Here is a 17,620-nt window from a genome sequence, read left to right as displayed (position 1 = left end):
GGCATAGTTAAGTGACCAGTTGGGAGTTGTGAACTTTTTTTTTTGAGTTGTGAACATTCTGAGTAGTGTTATGTGCTGTTGAGTTAGAACCAACTCATAGCTAACCCGCCAGAAGGTTTTCAGAGGCAGTAAATTGTATAGAAGTTGATTACCTAGGGGAGCTCTGGTGGCCTAGTGGCAAGAAGCTGCAACTACAATCCCAGAGGCTCATGGTTCGAATCCACCAGATGCTCTGCCGGGGAAGGAGGGGCAATCTCCTCCTGTACCAGTCAGATCTGATTTGACGGTACACGCACACAAAAATAATTAAAAAAAAAAAAGTAAAAAAAAAAGAAGTTGATTACCTATCTTTTTCCCTGTGGAGCAGTTAGTGGAACCTGTGCCTTTGGGTTGGCAGCTCACCTCTTTACCACTAAACCACCAGAGCTCCCTTTGAGTGGGAAGGAATTGTCTTGGACAACTGCTGTTAGTTGCTCATTAGAGTGGGTGGAGTTTTTGCCATTCACTGAGCAGTAGATGCTCAGGTGAGGAAAGATCATGAGTTCTGATTTAGACAAGCAGCTTCGTTGGGGATGTGAATGACTGTTAAGGTTTTGAGAACCAATGTCTGGGACTATCAGCCTGCCTTCTCTTCTTCTCATGGATTGCTTCCTTTTCCCTGAATCTTAGCAGGTGTGCGTCCTGGGTCTGCACTTGGCTAAGGAGCTGTGTGAGGTGGATGAAGATGGAGACTCATGGCTGCAGGTAACCCGCAGACTTCCCATTTTGCCGACCCTCTTTACCACCTTGGAGGTGAGCCTTCGCATGAAGCAGAATCTTCATTTCACCGAAGCGTCACTGCACTTGCTCCTCACCCTGGCTCGAACTCAGCAGGTAGGAAGTAAGCCTGAAGGCAGAAGGGACCTCCTTGCTTGTGGTTTGACACATTGTTCACGTGTCTCCTTGTAAGCTGTAGCTTTGTCTGAGAGCCCTCCCTGACCCTGGGCAGAGTGGCTGTGCGCTTGGGCATCTACAGTGGTGGTGTCGTGACAAGCTCTGTTTTACTACTTTGCCTTCAGGGAGCCACAGCAGTGGCTGGAGCTGGCATTACCCAGAGTATTTGTTTGCCCCTCCTGAGTGTGTACCAGCTAAGCACCAATGGGACAGTGCAGGTAAGTGTGCCAGCTTCATTTTCAGTTGTGACATGCACTCTCCATCACTATTTAGAGTTTTGTGTACCCCTGAAGTTTCTTTTCTCCATTAGCATGTCTAACACACCGATCGTGAGGAATTCATGACACTAATATCAAGCAAAAGAAACTTGACCGCTGAAAAGCACCATTCAGGCAATCCTCACCACCTGTGAAAGAGGAGGTGCATTCTTTCTATTCCAGGCTTCAAAGGCCAAGCTAGAAGAAAATAGGCCCCTGGTCTCGTGGGTCATAATGAGAGCAGATGTCCTTTCCTCATTCAGTCCCCAAGGCAGTGGTGCAGTTGTGACTTCTGCTTAATACTTACCCTCTTTGACTGTGAAGAATGTAAGGGATGTAGGTGGTGTGAGCATGTGACAGGAACTCACTGCCCAGCCCTCTGTGAAGCTTGGTTACTGCTAGTTTAGAAAACCAAACATTTCATACCAGTTGCTGTTGACTGGGACCTAATGTGTGTAAAGTGACACTGTGCTCTGTAAGAGTTTCAGCAACTGGGGTTTTAGTAGAAGATTGTTAGACCTTCCTTCCAAGGTATCAAACCTCTGGCATTGCAGTTAGCAGCTGAATATGTTAACCATTTGCAATACTCAGAGACTCCTGGTTTAATGTATGTCCTCTAATCTTAAGATACTTGTCTTCAGCCACGTATCTCACTCTATTAAGAACATGAAATATAAGAAATTAAGCTAAGACCATTTAGAAGAAGAATGTGAGTGCCAAGCAGGACAGTGACATATCCATGTTGACAAAGTTTGTTAGTGGCAGACCTGAGTCAAGAGCTCAGGATTCTTGTTTCTCTGCTTAGTGTTCTTCCTCTGACCCTCTCCAGTGGTGCCATCTGCCTGGCAGATATGCCCATTCCAGGTGGGCCCTCGGTTTCTGTGAAGCCTTCCTGTTGCTGTCAGTGGGGTTCTGGTGATACTGTCCTAAGCTTGCCTGTTGTTTGTGTCTTAGACACCGAGCACCTCTAGGAAGTCCTTGGATGCCCCCTCTTGGCCAGGAGTCTACCGCCTGTCTATGTCATTGATGGAAAGGCTGCTAAAAACCCTGCGCTACAACTTCTTGACTGAGGCCCTGGACTTTGTAGGTGTTCACCAGGAGCGGACCTTACAGGTGAGGGGATTGCCAGCATCACAGGGATGGCAGTTAGAGGGATAAGAGCTCTGTCTAAGCCGTTCAGGAGGCTTGGCAATCTGAGTACAGCTGAAAGGGAAGATCTAGGATCTCCTCTGACAGAAACCTATTGGTCATAAAGCCAAACACCTGTGGTTGTTATCTCAGTGTTTGTGTGGCCAATACCTGCCTTCCACTGGAGGGCAAGAGCTGGCTTATGGGGAACCTGAGCCATTTGGGTCCCTCACTGCTATCCTGTCTCCTCCCAGTGCCTGAATGCAGTTAGGACCGTGCAGAGTCTGGCCTGCCTAGAGGAGGCCGACCATACTGTGGGCTTCATCCTGCAACTCTCCAACTATATGAAGGAATGGCATTTCCACCTGCCTCAGCTCATGCGAGATGTTCAGGTGGGAGAATCCAGCTTGCTTTCTAGGCAGTGTGGTTAATATTTTCTGGGGCATCTCCAGTGAACCGGAGGCTGTTTCCTGAAACCAGAATTGTTTAGGGAACATAGGTTTAGTTTCATGAAGCTTACTCTAGAAGTAAACTTTTTCATCACAGCAGAGGGCAGCTTCATAGGTTCAGAACTTAACTTGGGTTTAGACCTTGATTCTGATCTCTTAGGAGCAGACCTGAAACTGAGAATCAGCAGGAGTGAGAAGAAGGCAGAGAAAAAATCCAACTTAGGAGTCAATTGGGTTTCTGTCATTTGCTGGTTAAGAGATTTTGGTTAAGTCCCTTCATGTATTTCTTTCTAAGCCGCCGCCTTTCTTTAAGAATTAATAATCTCCATTTTATTTATGTACTTTCAGTTTTATAATAACTTGCCTGCTATTTAGCTCGGGATTTTAGGTCTCAGGGAAATAAACAGACATGATCCCCATGACAGTTTGCCCTTTAGCAGCATACTACATATTTTGTGCTAGAGGGTGTAGCAAAAGGTTTGTTAGTAGGTTTGCTCAGCAGGTGAGAGGAGAGCATGGTGTCATGGGGAATCCTATTGAGTTGGTCTGGTCAGTCGGCGTTGGCCGGGCTGTTGCCAAGAGCAGCTTTCTTCATGCTCCCTTGTGGTCTATCTCAGGTGAACCTGGGCTACCTGTGTCAGGCCTGCACCACCCTCCTGCACAGTCGCAAGATGCTTCAGCACTACTTACAGGTAACAAGCCATGTGCCCTGAGCCCCCCACCCTTGCCTTCCCTAGATGCCATTTTCATTTCTTGATTCTCCCACAGAACAAAAATGGGGATGCCATCCCTTCGGCTGTTGCCCCTCGAGTCCAGCGGGCGCCCACAGCTGGCCCAGCTGCCCCTTCTTGCTCTGCCCCCTCCAAGCAGCCAACTGCAGACACAGAGGCCTCCAAGCAGCGAGCCTTGCGCACAGTGCAGCATGGCCTTCTCAAGATCCTCAGTAGGACTTTGGCAGCACTGCGCCACTTCACCCCAGATGTCTGTCAGATTCTGCTGGATCAGGTACCAGCTGCCCCCTTCCAGGAGTGAATCTTGGAGTCTTTGCTATGTTCTGCTCTATGCTTGCGAGCTCTCCAGGGTCCTAACTGGCCTTTTTTTCTTGTCTAACAGTCCCTGGACCTGGCAGAGTACAACTTTTTATTTGCCCTGAGCTTTACTACTCCTACCTTTGATTCTGAGGTAGCCCCATCCTTTGGAACACTTCTGGCAACAGTGAACGTAGCTCTGAACATGCTGGGAGAGGTAAGTGAGGTGTTATCAGCTGCTTGCCCTTCAGTCCACGTTCTCCACCAGCCTACCATTTCTTCACTATGACCTTGGGATCTTACCTAAACTAGAACAAACCTGTTCCTCTTCATAAAATTATTATGATAGAACCTACCTATTAGAATTCGTATGAAGTTAAATGCAAGTAGGAACATTAAATAAACAGATTAAATACATGAGAGCACTTACTATTATTATCTTAAGGCTCTGGTCTATTGCTTCTTTCTGCAGCTGGACAAAAAAAAAGAGCCCCTCACCCAAGCTGTGGGGCTTGCCACACAGGTGGAAGGGACCAGAACACTAAAGTAAGACCTTTGAATTTGCTCTTCTCTTAGCTTAACAGCCTGCTTTGCACCTGCCAGTTCGGCTTTCTCAACAGTGCCAACAAAAACCCCATCCTTTCAGATCCCTTCTGATGTTTACCATGGAGAACTGCTTCTACCTGCTCATCTCCCAGGCAATGCGTTACCTGAGGGATCCAGCTGTCCATCCCCGGGATAAGCAGCGGATGAAGCAGGAGCTCAGTTCAGAGCTGGTATGAATAGGAGGGTTGTGATAAAGAGGGCTAGGCTAGCAGAGAAAGCCTCCTGCATCCTATCAGGCCTCCCCACTTCCTGTGGCCAATCCTGAAGCCAGCAGCACTGGGATTAATCAAGTTTTTCTCTTTCCTTGTAGAGCACGCTGCTTTCTAGCCTCTCACGCTACTTTCGCCGGGGTGCCCCCAGCTCCCCTGCTACTGGAGTCCTCCCTTCATCTCAGGGAAAATCCACCTCTCTCTCCAAAGCCAGCCCTGAGAGCCAGGAGCCTCTGATCCAGTTGGTGCAGGCCTTCGTCCGACATGTGCAGAGATAAGGTTCTGGCCTGCTGCCCACTTACCACTATCCACCAGCCTGCACAGCAACCCTGGGCAGTGGGGCTGCTGCTGACCTTCTTCGAGGGGCCCATCTGTGCCTCAACACAGCCCCATCACCCTTTCTGCAAAGTAGACATGACTCCAACCTCCTGTCCACTGGCATTATTTTTGTAACAGATCAAGAAGTCAACAGCAGGGGAGGGGAGCCAAGGGTCCCCTGGCCTCAGGCCCTCACCTTAATATATCCTAGAGGTGAAGTCCTTTCCTTCCAGCATTCCCCCACAGCATTTGATCCCCACCCAGGGGAGAAAATGGGGGACCAATGCCTTGTGCAGTTCAGAAGGGAATGGGTATGCACGGGTTTGAAAATGTTTTCCATGCTCTGTTCTGGCAGTTTTTGGTAATACTGTGGTCTATTTATACAAATATTAAAAGACTGTTTATAGGTTGTTGTACAGTAAGTGCTTTCAAAGTGCAGGAGCCACTAGCCAGCTCTTAGAACAGTAGTATCTCCTAGCCAAAGGCCTGGGATGGTCAAGGTAGGCTGTTAACTCACAAATATCCCTTTCTGGTGCTTCTCGTACATTATAGCTGTGGGGGAGTGTCCCTTCTTTGGCCTGCCTGAGCCTCGTCCCATCCCTCCTCCTCCACTTGACCAGCTGATTACGTTTATTGCTGGGGGTAGCCTCTCTTGAAGCTTTGCTACTTCCTATTTATAGCTCATTGCCCTTGTCATCCCATCTCCCTTTAGAAGTTTCAGCAGTGGGACCTGGTCATTGGCCTCCTGAGGACCTAATTTAATTCATAGAGTGCCATTCCCAGCTAAGGATTTAGCCTGTACCTAAACGCCATCCACTTTAGCTTCTAGAATCAAATTGACTTGGGTGTGAGTCTTTGCTTAGGCACTTGCCAACTGTGGTGCTTTAGGACTAATTCCCTGAGCCATTCTTTCTAATCTGTGAAATGGGGACACTACTTGCTATATAATGTAAGGTCACCATGAAAATGTGAAAGCATGTTTATATTTGACTCACTGTCTGGAACACAAGAAGCTGTTTCTCTAGCCTAAACTGTCATAGAAATTTTATAGTTCGTTCCATGATTGTAGGAATTTAGGGATGATTTCTTAGGAATACATGTTTACCATGTAGCTTTACATACAGGCAGAGCACTGTCATTCAAGAGTATGACTCCAGGCCCAGGAAAAAGGGAGAGTGGCGAGGAATCTGCCATGTCTGCGGAGAGCAACCTACAGCAGAGTATGTTGTTCATTCCTGAACATCACCCAAGAAAGGAACCCTGCCAAGTGTGACACTGTGCACCCTTCTCCCACCTTCAGACCAGCCCAAGGTCAGCAGCCTGACAGGAACCCAGGCAGCTTGCACACAAAGGATCATTTTTTATTTTTCATTGGCTATAGAGCAAGCAGACAGGCAGAAGTAAAAATATCCGTTAAAAAGTGAGTTTGGAAAGGTGAAGGCTGCGGCCACCATACTTGGCTTGAGCTGTAAGGGCTGGGGGAGGGGAAGGTAGCACCGGATGCTGCTCCGGGGCCCACCGCTTCCTCACCCCTGCCTCTCTGGCCAGTTTTCTCGTCCAGCTCCAAGCTGAGCCAGTGGGGACAGTGTCTAGTTCCTGAGGACCACCAAAGACCTGCCTGCCCTGCTGTGTTCCCCCACTTTTGCTTTTGGCAATAAAAAGCTGCTCTCCTTGCCACTCCTACCATGGGCTTAGGGTCTAAGTGCAGCCGCTGTAGCCAGCAGCCTCCCTCCTTAGCACAGTGGGGAGGACTGGGGTGCTCTGGGGATGCAGGCAGGGTTGGAGGCTCCAGAACCACCAGTTAAAAGCAAGGCTGGGTGGGTACAAAGATCATCAGCCTCGGGCTCCTTCACATCTAGATGACCAGAGGCAAGGGCAGGAAGGGGTCAGTCTCCCCACCCTTAGCAGCTGGGTTACCAACAGATGAAATCAAGTGGCAGGACTGCACCCAGACTCCTGCCTAGACCAGAACAGGCAGGGGCTGCAGGGGGTCCTGCTTAGCTGAGCAGTTCCAAGTAAGTGACAGGGACTTTGCCCTTCTTGTTGCCTCTCTCGCCAATGAGCCAGTCAGGGTCCATGCCAGGCAAGCTGTAGACAGTGATGAGCTGAAGAGGGAGGGAGAAAGGGTCAAGGCTCACCCAAGGGCAGAACTTTTGCCTAGACTGAGGGGACCAAGTTAGGACTTCCCACAATATAGGCCATCTACACCTCCAGGGATAGGCATTCACCTCCCTAATAATCCACTCCCCTGAAAGTGCTTCCTGCTAACAAATGGGAGCTGACTGCCTTCACCCTCCTCCTACTCCCAGCACTCCTCACAGGCTGGATGTCTTTAGGCCTCATCCATGTTCTCAGTCATAGTTTTCAGACAGTTCTCAATCTGGCCTTTTCCTACCACCTTTTGTAGCCCATAGGCCCACCTCATCAGCCAGCAGGGCCAGCTCACTGCTGTCAGCTGCCTCATAGTCATAGAGCACGCGAGCCTTCCGGGTTCCACTGGCAGGTGGGGCCACCTCTTCCAGACAGAGAGCAGCCTCTCCTGTGGGGGCCAAGCCAGCCACCGAGGGCCCCACAGGCATCGTGGCTGCAGTGGTTGTGGGCGAAGTACTGCTCAGGGGTGGAGATGCAGGCTCTGTAGTGCCCACGAAGGTGCCTGGAAATCTGGGCAGGAGAGGAGGGGCATGTCTCAGCTGGAAGCCAAATCTCTCCTGCCACATAGGTTAGCAGCCAGGCCCACTCAACGTTCCCAGAGATGAGGGCCCCACCCTGTCCAGGACACCAGCTTCCTTACTTACATGGCTCCCTGGGAGCTGACAGCATGAGGGGAAAGCAAAGGGGGAGGGGGGGGCAGTGAGATGGCCTGCACTTTTCTCCCTTCTCCTCCCCATGCCCAGAATTTTCCTGACTGCTGCTCAGGTCACCAAGCCCAGCCACCTGTCATACTGTGAGGTATCAGGGGCTAGAGCAGGGTATGAGGGCTCCTATCAGAGTAAGCAGCTCAGTTTTCTTAGCTCAAACGGGAGAGGTTCAAACCTAGAGGTAGATGGGCTACTCAGTGAATCTGGGAGCCACAGTCCCCCAGGAGGCTCAGAATTAGTGTCCATCCCCAGTGCGCACACCTGCCCAGTTGCTTCTGTAAGTCCAGCATGTGGCGGTAGCACTGCGCATAGTAAGTTGTCTGAGATTCGACGAACTCGTGGAGGCAGCGAAGGTGGTTCACCTGTGGGGAAGAGGCACAGTGGTGACTTTCACATCCACTCACAGGCTGCATCTTCTGAACAAAAACTGTCAGGGAACTGATTCCGAGACTCAGTGACTGCACAGGAGGGTACAACTGCCCCACTGCTTTCCAAGGCCTGATTTTTAAGGAGGAAGACGGCCACATCTTTCTCCCATGGAGTGCCGGGTGTGTTTGAACCTCAGATCTTTGGGATTGGTCATCTTCTCTGCCAGACCCTGGCCGAGCATTCCAAACTCTTCTCAAGCTACTTGCTTCCTGAGAAAAAGAACTCTCCTACCTTGGGTAGGATTCAGGACCTGCTCTAGTGAAGACAGAATCTGCCCGAGGCATCTCTGGGCAGTGCCCACATTATATCCCCCTGAGAACACAGAACCCCATTTGGGGGTCCCCATGCATTGTTTAGAGGCAAGACTGGATGATCAGAAGAGGAAGTGAAAAAAAAATTAAAAAAAAAAAAAGAAGAGGAAGTGAGGTAGGAATTGTTAAACTGGTGTATATTCTGTTGTATATATCCTGAAGAATAAAAATATAGAATTGATTTTAAAAGGAGGGCAGGACTTACATGAGTGCTGCTGATGCCCTCCAGAAGGAGGCGGGTCACCTCTGCCTGTCGATCAAACTCTGTCTGGGCCACTCGGAGCTCCTGCTCAGCCTGGGAAGCGAAGGGCACCAGAAGAGTGTGAGGTGACACTGGCCTCTCCCTGCTGCCCTCTGTCATCCTTCAAGGCCCTCAGGCCCACCTAGGAGCAGCTTCCTCTTCTCCACATGCAGGAAGTCAAGAGACCTGGAGTCCAAGAGCTCTGGAGCTTAGGACCCCATCCCCTGAAGAAGCTATAGCTCCACCAAGGACCCTCCTAAATTAGCCAATTCCTGTGACCAGTAGCCACAGGACCCCTGTGCTCTGCCCTGGGGGTTCACACCTAATCTTGGTCTTTTGATAATACCACCCTAAAGGAAAATTCCAGTCAGCAAATGCCTGTTACGGGCCTACTGTGTGTTGCCAGCCTCTGGAGTGTTTCTCCGCAGAAGGAAACAGAGTCCCTAAAGCTGAGTGTTAGATGGGCAGAGCTCAGAATTGAAAATCAGGCCTGATTCCTCTTAACACCAGATACCTGGACCCCCACTTCCCATCCCCTTTTACCCATCTCCTTCCCTCTCCCACCATCCCCCAATGTTGACTTACCTTGTCCACCTCATCACTCCAAAGCTGCGAAGACCACAACAGGACCAGTCAGCAGGGAAGGGGAGGTGGGCACCAGTCAGCAGGGCAGGCAGGGAAGGACAGCTCAAGCAGAGCCTCTGCCTGCCTCAGCTCCCAGGCCAACTCTAAGGTCTTCTCAGCCCCTCCCTCCACCTGCCACGCCATCTCCACCCCCAAACCAAGAGCTGAGGCTGAGACGAGGCCTGTGAGCAGAGACTGACCACCACAGTCCAGTCTGACATGCTGCATGCAAGGAAGGGAAGGCCAGCCAGCTGGGAAGTCCAGCGTTTCTCCTGAGTCTCGCCTACAGTGTAAGCCCCCAGCTCAGATTGGAGACCACATGTCCCCCCCAATCCCACCCTAACACTTGACTAACACTGGGGGGCAGGACCACGTGACCCTGGGCCAGTCACTGAACCTTCCTGTTCTTCGGCAGAGAAAGACAGCCTTGTGCCTGAGTCACACTGGGGTTCAGTGGCAAAAGAAAAAAACAGGGCAGTCTCCACCCTCCGGGGTATTTCTCCTCCCACTCCGACCAGGAAGAAGGGCAGGAAGTGTCATCCAAGGTCTAAAGAAGAAAAATCCCCCCTCCCCCCACCATGACTTAGGAGACCCATTTCTCCTGCCCACTTCCAGAATCTATCCTAAGATAATAAACCTGGACTATGGAAAGCAAAACAAGGCCAGTCCACAGGGACAGATGTCCACCACAGTGTGGCTGATAAAACACGGGCTATGACCTCTGTAGGGCCTGGTAGAGTGAACCATTTGAGGGACACAGGAGCGGCACTCTGAGGGACAATCACATAGCTACCAAATGATGGCACGAGTAACATGGGGCAACATGGTTACAACAGAAATGAAGAGCCCAGGGTCGACGGGAGGGCCAGTCATGTGGGAAGATAAATGGAAGAACAGAGAAAAGGCACAGCAGTGCACAGAGGGTGTGCGCCTGCCCATTTCCCAGCTCGACAGTGAATACTGAATCTCGAGAGTGTGGGAAGAAAGCACTGAGACACTCAAAGCCTGTACAATCCAGACCCTGGCCACCTCCTGTCCCCACACTTCCCACCTTCTTATAGTTCAGGTTTCAGTTATTCTTGGGCAAACCCTCAGGCCTCTTGGCCTCTGCACATATTGTCCCTTTTACCTGCAATGCTCTCCCTCCCTGGCTCACTGTAAAGGACTTTTCAGGGTTACCACACCTACCCGATGTCCTACGAAGGCAGTTGGTAAGCCAGCAGCCACCCCTGTCACCTGACTTTATGGTCTGAGTCCCTGGAAGGATGAGGCCAGGCTTATTTCTCTCTAGCCCCAGAGCTTGCACAAGACCCAGTCCTCAGTGGATGGCATGTGAAGATGGAGTATGGGTGGCACTTAGTCAGGGCTGCAATGACGGGGAGCACGCAGACACTCGGGACCCCCCAAAGGTGGGCCAAGCACTGTCCTAAATTCACCACGCTGTTCTGGACTGAGCCTCCATGTAAGCATCTTGTTAGGCAAAGCAGGTCTAGCACCACGGTCACAGGGGACAGAAGGGTGGGCAGAGGTATGCGCTGCTTCTTCCCCTTCACCCTCTACTGCTTCCTCCCAGCCTCAGGTCTCGCCCATCCACATGTACAGAGCCCCTTGCCTTACCCTCTGGCCCTTTTCCACTGGGGTCTGGGCCAGGTATAGGAGTGGGATGTTGGGAGAGGCTGGAGGTGGGATGGGAGGGGGGCGCTTACCGCGGAGGCGCTGGCCGAGAGAATGTAATTACGAGGTCTAGTCTCCTGAAAGTCAGGCACCGTCTGGCGGAGAACAGAGTTCACAGGGGGGTCATGCTGGGCTGGAGCCAGGGCTGAGGCCAGGAGGCCACCCCAGAGTCTCCCACAGAGAGATGCCAGGAGCCCCAAGCCCTGGGGACAGGAGGCTACAGACAAACACAACATGGACACTCTCCTCTCACTCTAACCTCCTGGGAACAGGAGGGCTTAGAGACAGAGTTGAGACAAAGATCAAGTGGGGACCCAGCTAGGGATTCCCCAAGAGCCGATCTGGCAAAGAGAGTGTGGCTGTTGCTGGCACCCTTGCTCCTGGGTAAGCCACAGGCTGGGTCCAGCCCCTGGCCCATGGGTTCATGCCCCCTTCTTCTTCCTTGACCATTCTCACTCAGACACCCCAATTAGAACTACAATCCCATGGAGCCTGCCCCCACCGCAGCTTTCTCCATCCCAGATTCACCACACACCTGCATCAAGGACCAGGCCCCTCCCCAACAATGAGGGTGGACAGATGGATGCATGGACAGACAGGTTGACAGGCTTTCAACATTTGCAAAAAGCTGACCCACAGGCTCCAATGCCTGGCATTCCCCCCAAACCAGAGGCTACCCATGGTAGAGATTCTGGTGGAGAGACCAGCTGCTTGCAAAATGCCCCCAGGATACGCCCTGGGCGGGCCACCGCCCCATGAGCCCAAGGGCAAGATGGGCAACTCGAGCAGCAGCACAGCACGTGGGACAGGTATACTCACATCTCCCTCACACTGAGCCAAGTTACCCAAAGCAGAACAGAAAAGAACAAAAACAAAGAGTTAGTGAGTCCACAGTGCAGGCGGGAGCAGGCCCCCCCAGGCCCTAATGGAGGGGGACACTACGCAGACAGGTACACACAGCCCTACCTGCTGAAGGGAGTCCTAAGGAGGGTGTGGCGGGTGTGTTGGGATATTATAGTTGGGGCTGCCTGGCTCACAGCTCTGGAAAGGGTTTCTGGCTTTCCTAAAAGGTGTGAGATTGTCTGGGCCAACCAACTGGCCAAGAGTTAGTGCCACTCCAGTGACAATGGAAAGGCTTCCCTCGCCTGCCAGGTGGAGGAAGTGGAGATATTATCCCATATCCCAGTAACCAGCAGAGCACCTAGCCAACCCCAAGACTCCAGCGGCTGAGCGCCTGCCTCCATCCTAGACCTGGGTGAGCTGACAGCCTGCCCGTGACTGGTCCCAGCATTCTGTGGCTACACGGCGGCAGGGGACGGAAAGGTGGTTCAGGACTGCGACTTTCATGGGTAGCTGTGAATTAGGGAAGGGCCAGGGCTTCCTGAGCTGAGAGGCTGGACAGATAGATCCTGGGCAGTTTCCCTAATACACCTTAGACCTGGGAGTCAGCTCTACAGGAAGTGAGGTCATCTGCAGACCACAGCACCCTTGAGCAGCCTGCGTCCCAGGACTGTGTCTACTCGGGCCCAGCTCTCCTAGTACTGACCGAGCCCTAGATAAATTCCCTCACACGCTATGGCCCATGGTTCAGCCAGGCCTTCCGAAATGACAGGGGAACCCAGAGGGCCCAGGTCCTGCCCAGTCTCACAGGGCTCTTGAAAGAGTCCCTTAGACACCCTCTAAGTGGCTAGACAGTCCAGCTCTAAGGTCCGCCACATCATGGCAGGGGAGCCTCAGGATGGGGCACCCTCAGCCCAGTGTTCGAGCAGCAGGGGAGGAAGTTAGTAAGGGGGAGCCATGCCCGGGCAGAGCCGGGGACAGAGGAGAGCATCCAGGAAGGGCAGGGAAGGGGCATGCGAGAGACTCGACTGTCTGTTTGGGAAGCTGTGGGCTGCCCTGGACCCAGGTGGGGGCTGCACTAGTTCACCCACCTCGTAAATGACTGCCCTGGGACCCAGAGCTCTGAGGGCACCTGGGTTCCCTTGGGGATAGAAGACAGAAAGGCATGGCCTGAATGACCAGCCCACCCCAGCATCCCCCAGCCAGGCCACTCCAGGCAGAGAGGGAGGAGAGAGGTCATGCTGAACATCAGGTCCCTTCACAGCTCTGTGGCTCCAGCCGGAATCTGGTGGCTGGAAGCCAGCAGGACACTTACCGTGGCTTTGGCTTCCGCGGCCTTGGCCTTCTTCAGCCGTGCTTTGCAGGCATCCAAGTCCAGGCGCCGGTTCTGAAGGAGCCGCCTCTCCTTCTGTGAGTAGGGGCATTGGGAGGTAGCAACAGTGAGAACTGAGGCAGCACGTGGAAACCTTTGGCTGTGGCCCCACAAGTGTCCATGAGGTTGTCTTGTCAAGACAAGGACACTGAGGCCCAAAGAGGAGAGGACAAGCACATTCAATCACCGAAGTCATATCTGAGGAGGTCCCAAGAGTTCTGGGGTCCCAGCAAGGGAAGGAGAACCTGTGTTCATGGGATCCCTACTACCAACAAACTGCATATCCCCAGGCCCCTCACCGAAATCGTCTTCCAATCTCCTTCCAGAAAGTTGCGCAGGGGTGTGAGGAAGTTGATGGAGGCTGTGTGGATAAAGTCCCGCTCAGCTCCTCCCAGGCGTTTTTCCGCTTCGGCCACCTTGATCAGGGTCTTCCCTGAGAAAATAAAGGGTGAGGAGAAGCTCACGTCTAGTCTATGCAGGAAACAGGCAAGCCTGGAAGACATGCTGAAGAGGCCTGAGCAAGGATGCTGAGTGGAGAATGATTTGCTGGCAAGGTGTGGAACAATCTTTATCGGCTGTTGCTGTTGTGTGCCGTCAGGTCAACCAGCCCACAGCTGTGGAACCAACCCACAGCTGACCCTTGAGTGGATTTTTAGAGGCAGCAAATCACACAGAGGGCAGACAACCCATCCTTCTCCCACAGAGCAGCTGGTGGATTCAAATCATTCACTTTGGGGGGGGTGCAGCACAATTTCTTAACACTTGGCCACCAGCTCCCTATATATCAACTGAGGGCTGACCAATAAGCAGTGAGGCATCCAAAACGGGACTTCTATGCAGCAATTATTATTATGTGCTGTCAAGTCTAGTATGATTCATGTTGTTGTTATGTGCCATCAAGTTGCTTGCGACTCTATGTACAAGAGCCCTAAACCCTGCTCTATCCTGTGCCAACCTTATTGTCTCTGACTCATAGTGATCCTATAAACAATAGACCTGAACTCTGTCCTACTCTGTGCCAACTCCACAATCTCTGACACACTCGAGCCCATTGCCGTGCAGCTATAAGCCAGCTCAAAAAACACTGTGATGGGAGTAGCCTGCAATGCCAAGAAAGAGGAGGTCAACAAGCCTTCGTTCCAAAAAATAGTAATAAAAGTGGACAAAGCTGTCAAAAAAACTAAGCATTTTAAGGCTCTGGAAATTGGCCAGAGGTAAGTAACAAGGGGACACTGGTGGCCTAGTGGCAAGAAGCTGCACTGCAATCCCGAAGGCACAAAATTCAAATCCACCAGCTGCTCTGTGGGAGAAGGACGGACAATCTCCTCCCATGCAATTTACTGCTTCTGAAAACCCGCTGGAGGGTCAACTTAGTTCCAATTAGACGATACAAAAGAACAAAGTAACAAATTATTTTGTTGAAATATTTATTCAAGAACAACTGGACCTTGGTAAAAGAGAGTAAGGGTGGGGGGAACAGAGTGAACACGTGTACACTAAAACACTTGGTAGGCGAGTTCTGGTGGCCTAGTGGTAAGAAACTGCACTGCAACCCCAGGGGTGTGGAGTTCAAATCCACCAGATGCTCTGCTGGAGGAGGAACAATCTCCTCCTATACCAGTCAGATCTGATTTGACAGTACACACACACACACACACACACACACATAAAATTTAAAAAAAAACCAAACACTTGGGAGACATCAAGGTCAAGTGGCACCACCTTTCACAATGACACTGGTCTACACTTGCAGTGAGTGCCAACTGAGCATAGCAAAAGCCTATTCACAAATTCAGACAGCATCACAAGGGACTCAGAATACCCCAAATAATCTGGGCGGGGAGAGGGAGTGAGGTGGGAGTGGTGAAGAACAATGAAAGAGGACTCATATTTCTGATTTCAAAATGTTACAGTAATAAAAACTGAACTATAAAGTTATAGCAGTAAAAACTGTGTTATAAGGATTAACATACAGAACAATGAAATAGAGATCTACTGCCAGTAAACTTTCAACAAAGGTGCCAAATCCACTGAATGGAGAAAGAAGAGGCTTGTCAACATGGTGCTTAGACAGCTGGATTTCCACATGCAAAAAAATAGACCCATACCTCAACTCAAAATAGCCTACTCCAGAGGCATAAGCACCCAAATCAAGAAACTCTTAAAGAAAACAGAGACAAAGCTTTAGGACATTCTTTTAGGCAATGGAGCGTCTTAGATTTGATTCCAAATTAATAAGTAACAAGGAGAAAAAAATAAACTGGACCTCATCAAAATGAAAACTTTGGTGCATCAAGGGACATTATCAAGATGAAAAAGCAATCATTCAGTTGAATCGGAGAAAATATTTGGAAACTATGTATCAGAAAAGAGTTTAGGGGAGCTCTGGTGGCCTAGTGGCAAGGAGCTGCAACTACAATCCCAGAGGCACAGGGTTCGAATCCACCAGATGCTCTGCCAGAGAAGGAGGGACAATTTCCTCCTGTACCAGTCAGATCTGATTTGACGGTACATGCGCGCGCGCACACACACACACACACACACACGCACAAATAATAATAATAAAATAAATAAAAAAAAATAAAAAATTTTAAAAAAAGTTTAATATCCAAAATATATCAAGAACTCTTAATAATCAACAATAATAAAAATAACTATCCAATTAAGAAATAAACAAAGGATCTGCTGAGATATTTTGCCACAGAAGATACATACAAATTTTTTTTAAAAATAAGATATACACTGGTGGCCTAGTGGCAAGAAGCTGCACTGCAATCCCAGAGGTACACGGTTCGAATCCACTGGATGCTCTGCCGGAGAAGGAGGAGCAATATCCTCCTGTACCAATCAGATCTGATTTGACGGTACACATACACACAAAATAATAATTAAAAAAAAAGATATACAAATAACTAACAAGCATAGGAAAAGATGCTTATCATCAATAGTGATCAGGGAAAGGCACATAACCCACTGCCCCTGGGTTGTTCCCAACTCTTAAAGATTCCACAGGACAGGGCAGAAGGGCCCCTTAGGGTTTCCAAAGCTATAATCCTTCATTGAAGCTGACTGTTCTTTCTCCCAGAAGTGGCAAGCAGGTTTAGGAGCTGAGCATTTAACTTCTTAACCAGGAAGTCCCCTTTCATAGCCACTAATTTCAAACCTCACTGCTGTCCAGTTAATTACAACTCATAGCAACCCTCCATTGGACTTTCCAGGCTAAATCTTTGCGGCCAGAGGCCGCCCATCTTTCTCACATGGAGCAGACAGTAAATGTGAATCCCTGATCTTCTGGTCAGCAGCTCAACACGAAGCACACACAACAGCACAGGGATCCTTTTCACATCCACTAAGATGACAATTATATTAAAAAAAACAGCAGCAACAACAAAAATCCACCCAGAATATATCAAGCATTGAAGAAGATGTGGAGAAATACACTAGTACGATGCTGGAGGAAATGGGAATGGTGCAAGTGCTGAGGAAAACAGTTTGGCAGGCCCTCAAAAAATTAAACATAGAAACACCATATGACCCAGTAATTAAAAGCAGTGACTCATGCACACCCATCTTCATTTCCACACTATTCACACTAGCCAAAAAGTGAAAACAATTCAAATGCCCATCAACAGATGCATGGATAAACACAATGAGTACATGATGTTACATGCATAAACACAATGAGAATGTGCACACGATGACTCCATTCACTGCCCTGGGTGAGAACTGACTCATGGCTTCAGTGGGTTCCTGAGGCTGTAAATCACACAGGAGGAGACATCCATCTTTCTTCCCTAGAGCTGCTGATGGATTTGAACTTCCAGAGAGGCATAACCTCTGGGGCCAGCAGTGCAACTCCTTGTGCATTAACCCACGAGAGCTCACCATAAACAATGAAGTATTTATTGAAGCCCTAACAGACATCACCACATAGATGAACCTTGAAGACATTATGTCAATCAAAACATACTTTGGGTGTGCTGACCCCTGCGATTTCCCCAAATGCGGGAAACTCGACTGCATAATTTGTGGTAGTGGGGGACTGCGTGTGCGCTATCCCCCGGTAGAAAATTTAAAAAAAAGAAAAAAAAAAAAAGAAACATACTTTGGACATGATGTAAGAGGGGAGAGGTCCTTGGAGAGGGACATCATGCTTGGGAGGGTGGAGGGACGGTGCAAGAGGGGAAGGCCCTCTATGAGTTGGACTGATTCAGTGACTGGAGTAAGCGGGATGGTGTGTCAGAGGCGGTGCAATTGGCACAGGACAGAGCAGAGTTTAGGGCTGTTGTACATAGGGTCGCTATGAGTCGCAAACGACTCGACGGCACATAACAACAACAACA

The 17,620-nt window shown here is 50.2% G+C and overlaps 2 protein-coding genes across 5 annotated transcripts in view; one reads left to right on the top strand and one right to left on the bottom strand.

The window, feature by feature from the left end:
• Window positions 1-4,888, top strand: part of NUP188 (nucleoporin 188kDa) — an 84,864-nt gene extending 79,976 nt beyond the window's left edge. The window contains exons 35-44 of the mRNA XM_006892477.1: window positions 673-873; window positions 1,059-1,151; window positions 2,145-2,303; window positions 2,573-2,710; window positions 3,385-3,459; window positions 3,536-3,772; window positions 3,881-4,012; window positions 4,268-4,341; window positions 4,442-4,571; window positions 4,712-4,888. Coding sequence (XP_006892539.1) covers window positions 673-873; window positions 1,059-1,151; window positions 2,145-2,303; window positions 2,573-2,710; window positions 3,385-3,459; window positions 3,536-3,772; window positions 3,881-4,012; window positions 4,268-4,341; window positions 4,442-4,571; window positions 4,712-4,888 — 1,416 coding nt within the window. The remainder of the gene's footprint in view (window positions 1-672; window positions 874-1,058; window positions 1,152-2,144; window positions 2,304-2,572; window positions 2,711-3,384; window positions 3,460-3,535; window positions 3,773-3,880; window positions 4,013-4,267; window positions 4,342-4,441; window positions 4,572-4,711) is intronic.
• Window positions 4,889-6,925: 2,037 nt separating this feature from the next.
• The window catches only part of SH3GLB2 (SH3-domain GRB2-like endophilin B2), a 19,834-nt gene continuing 9,139 nt past the window's right edge, over window positions 6,926-17,620 (bottom strand). The window contains exons 4-13 of one of the 4 annotated variants that reach the window (XM_006892473.1): window positions 13,577-13,710; window positions 13,221-13,313; window positions 11,885-11,896; window positions 11,098-11,160; window positions 9,353-9,376; window positions 8,732-8,821; window positions 8,048-8,148; window positions 7,724-7,738; window positions 7,349-7,589; window positions 6,926-7,033 (exon numbers count right to left, since the gene is read on the bottom strand). In XM_006892473.1, the coding sequence (XP_006892535.1) occupies window positions 6,926-7,033; window positions 7,349-7,589; window positions 7,724-7,738; window positions 8,048-8,148; window positions 8,732-8,821; window positions 9,353-9,376; window positions 11,098-11,160; window positions 11,885-11,896; window positions 13,221-13,313; window positions 13,577-13,710 (881 nt within the window). The remainder of the gene's footprint in view (window positions 7,034-7,348; window positions 7,590-7,723; window positions 7,739-8,047; window positions 8,149-8,731; window positions 8,822-9,352; window positions 9,377-11,097; window positions 11,161-11,884; window positions 11,897-13,220; window positions 13,314-13,576; window positions 13,711-17,620) is intronic. The other 3 variants (XM_006892474.1, XM_006892475.1, XM_006892476.1) reach the window with 3 other exon arrangements.

Source organism: Elephantulus edwardii, unplaced genomic scaffold, assembly GCF_000299155.1.
Source record: "Elephantulus edwardii isolate Elephantulus edwardi_28Jun2011 unplaced genomic scaffold, EleEdw1.0 scaffold00116, whole genome shotgun sequence".
NCBI lineage: Eukaryota > Metazoa > Chordata > Mammalia > Macroscelidea > Macroscelididae > Elephantulus > Elephantulus edwardii.
Note: the sequence above shows the minus strand (reverse complement) of the source record. Positions and strands in the feature narration are given on the sequence as shown.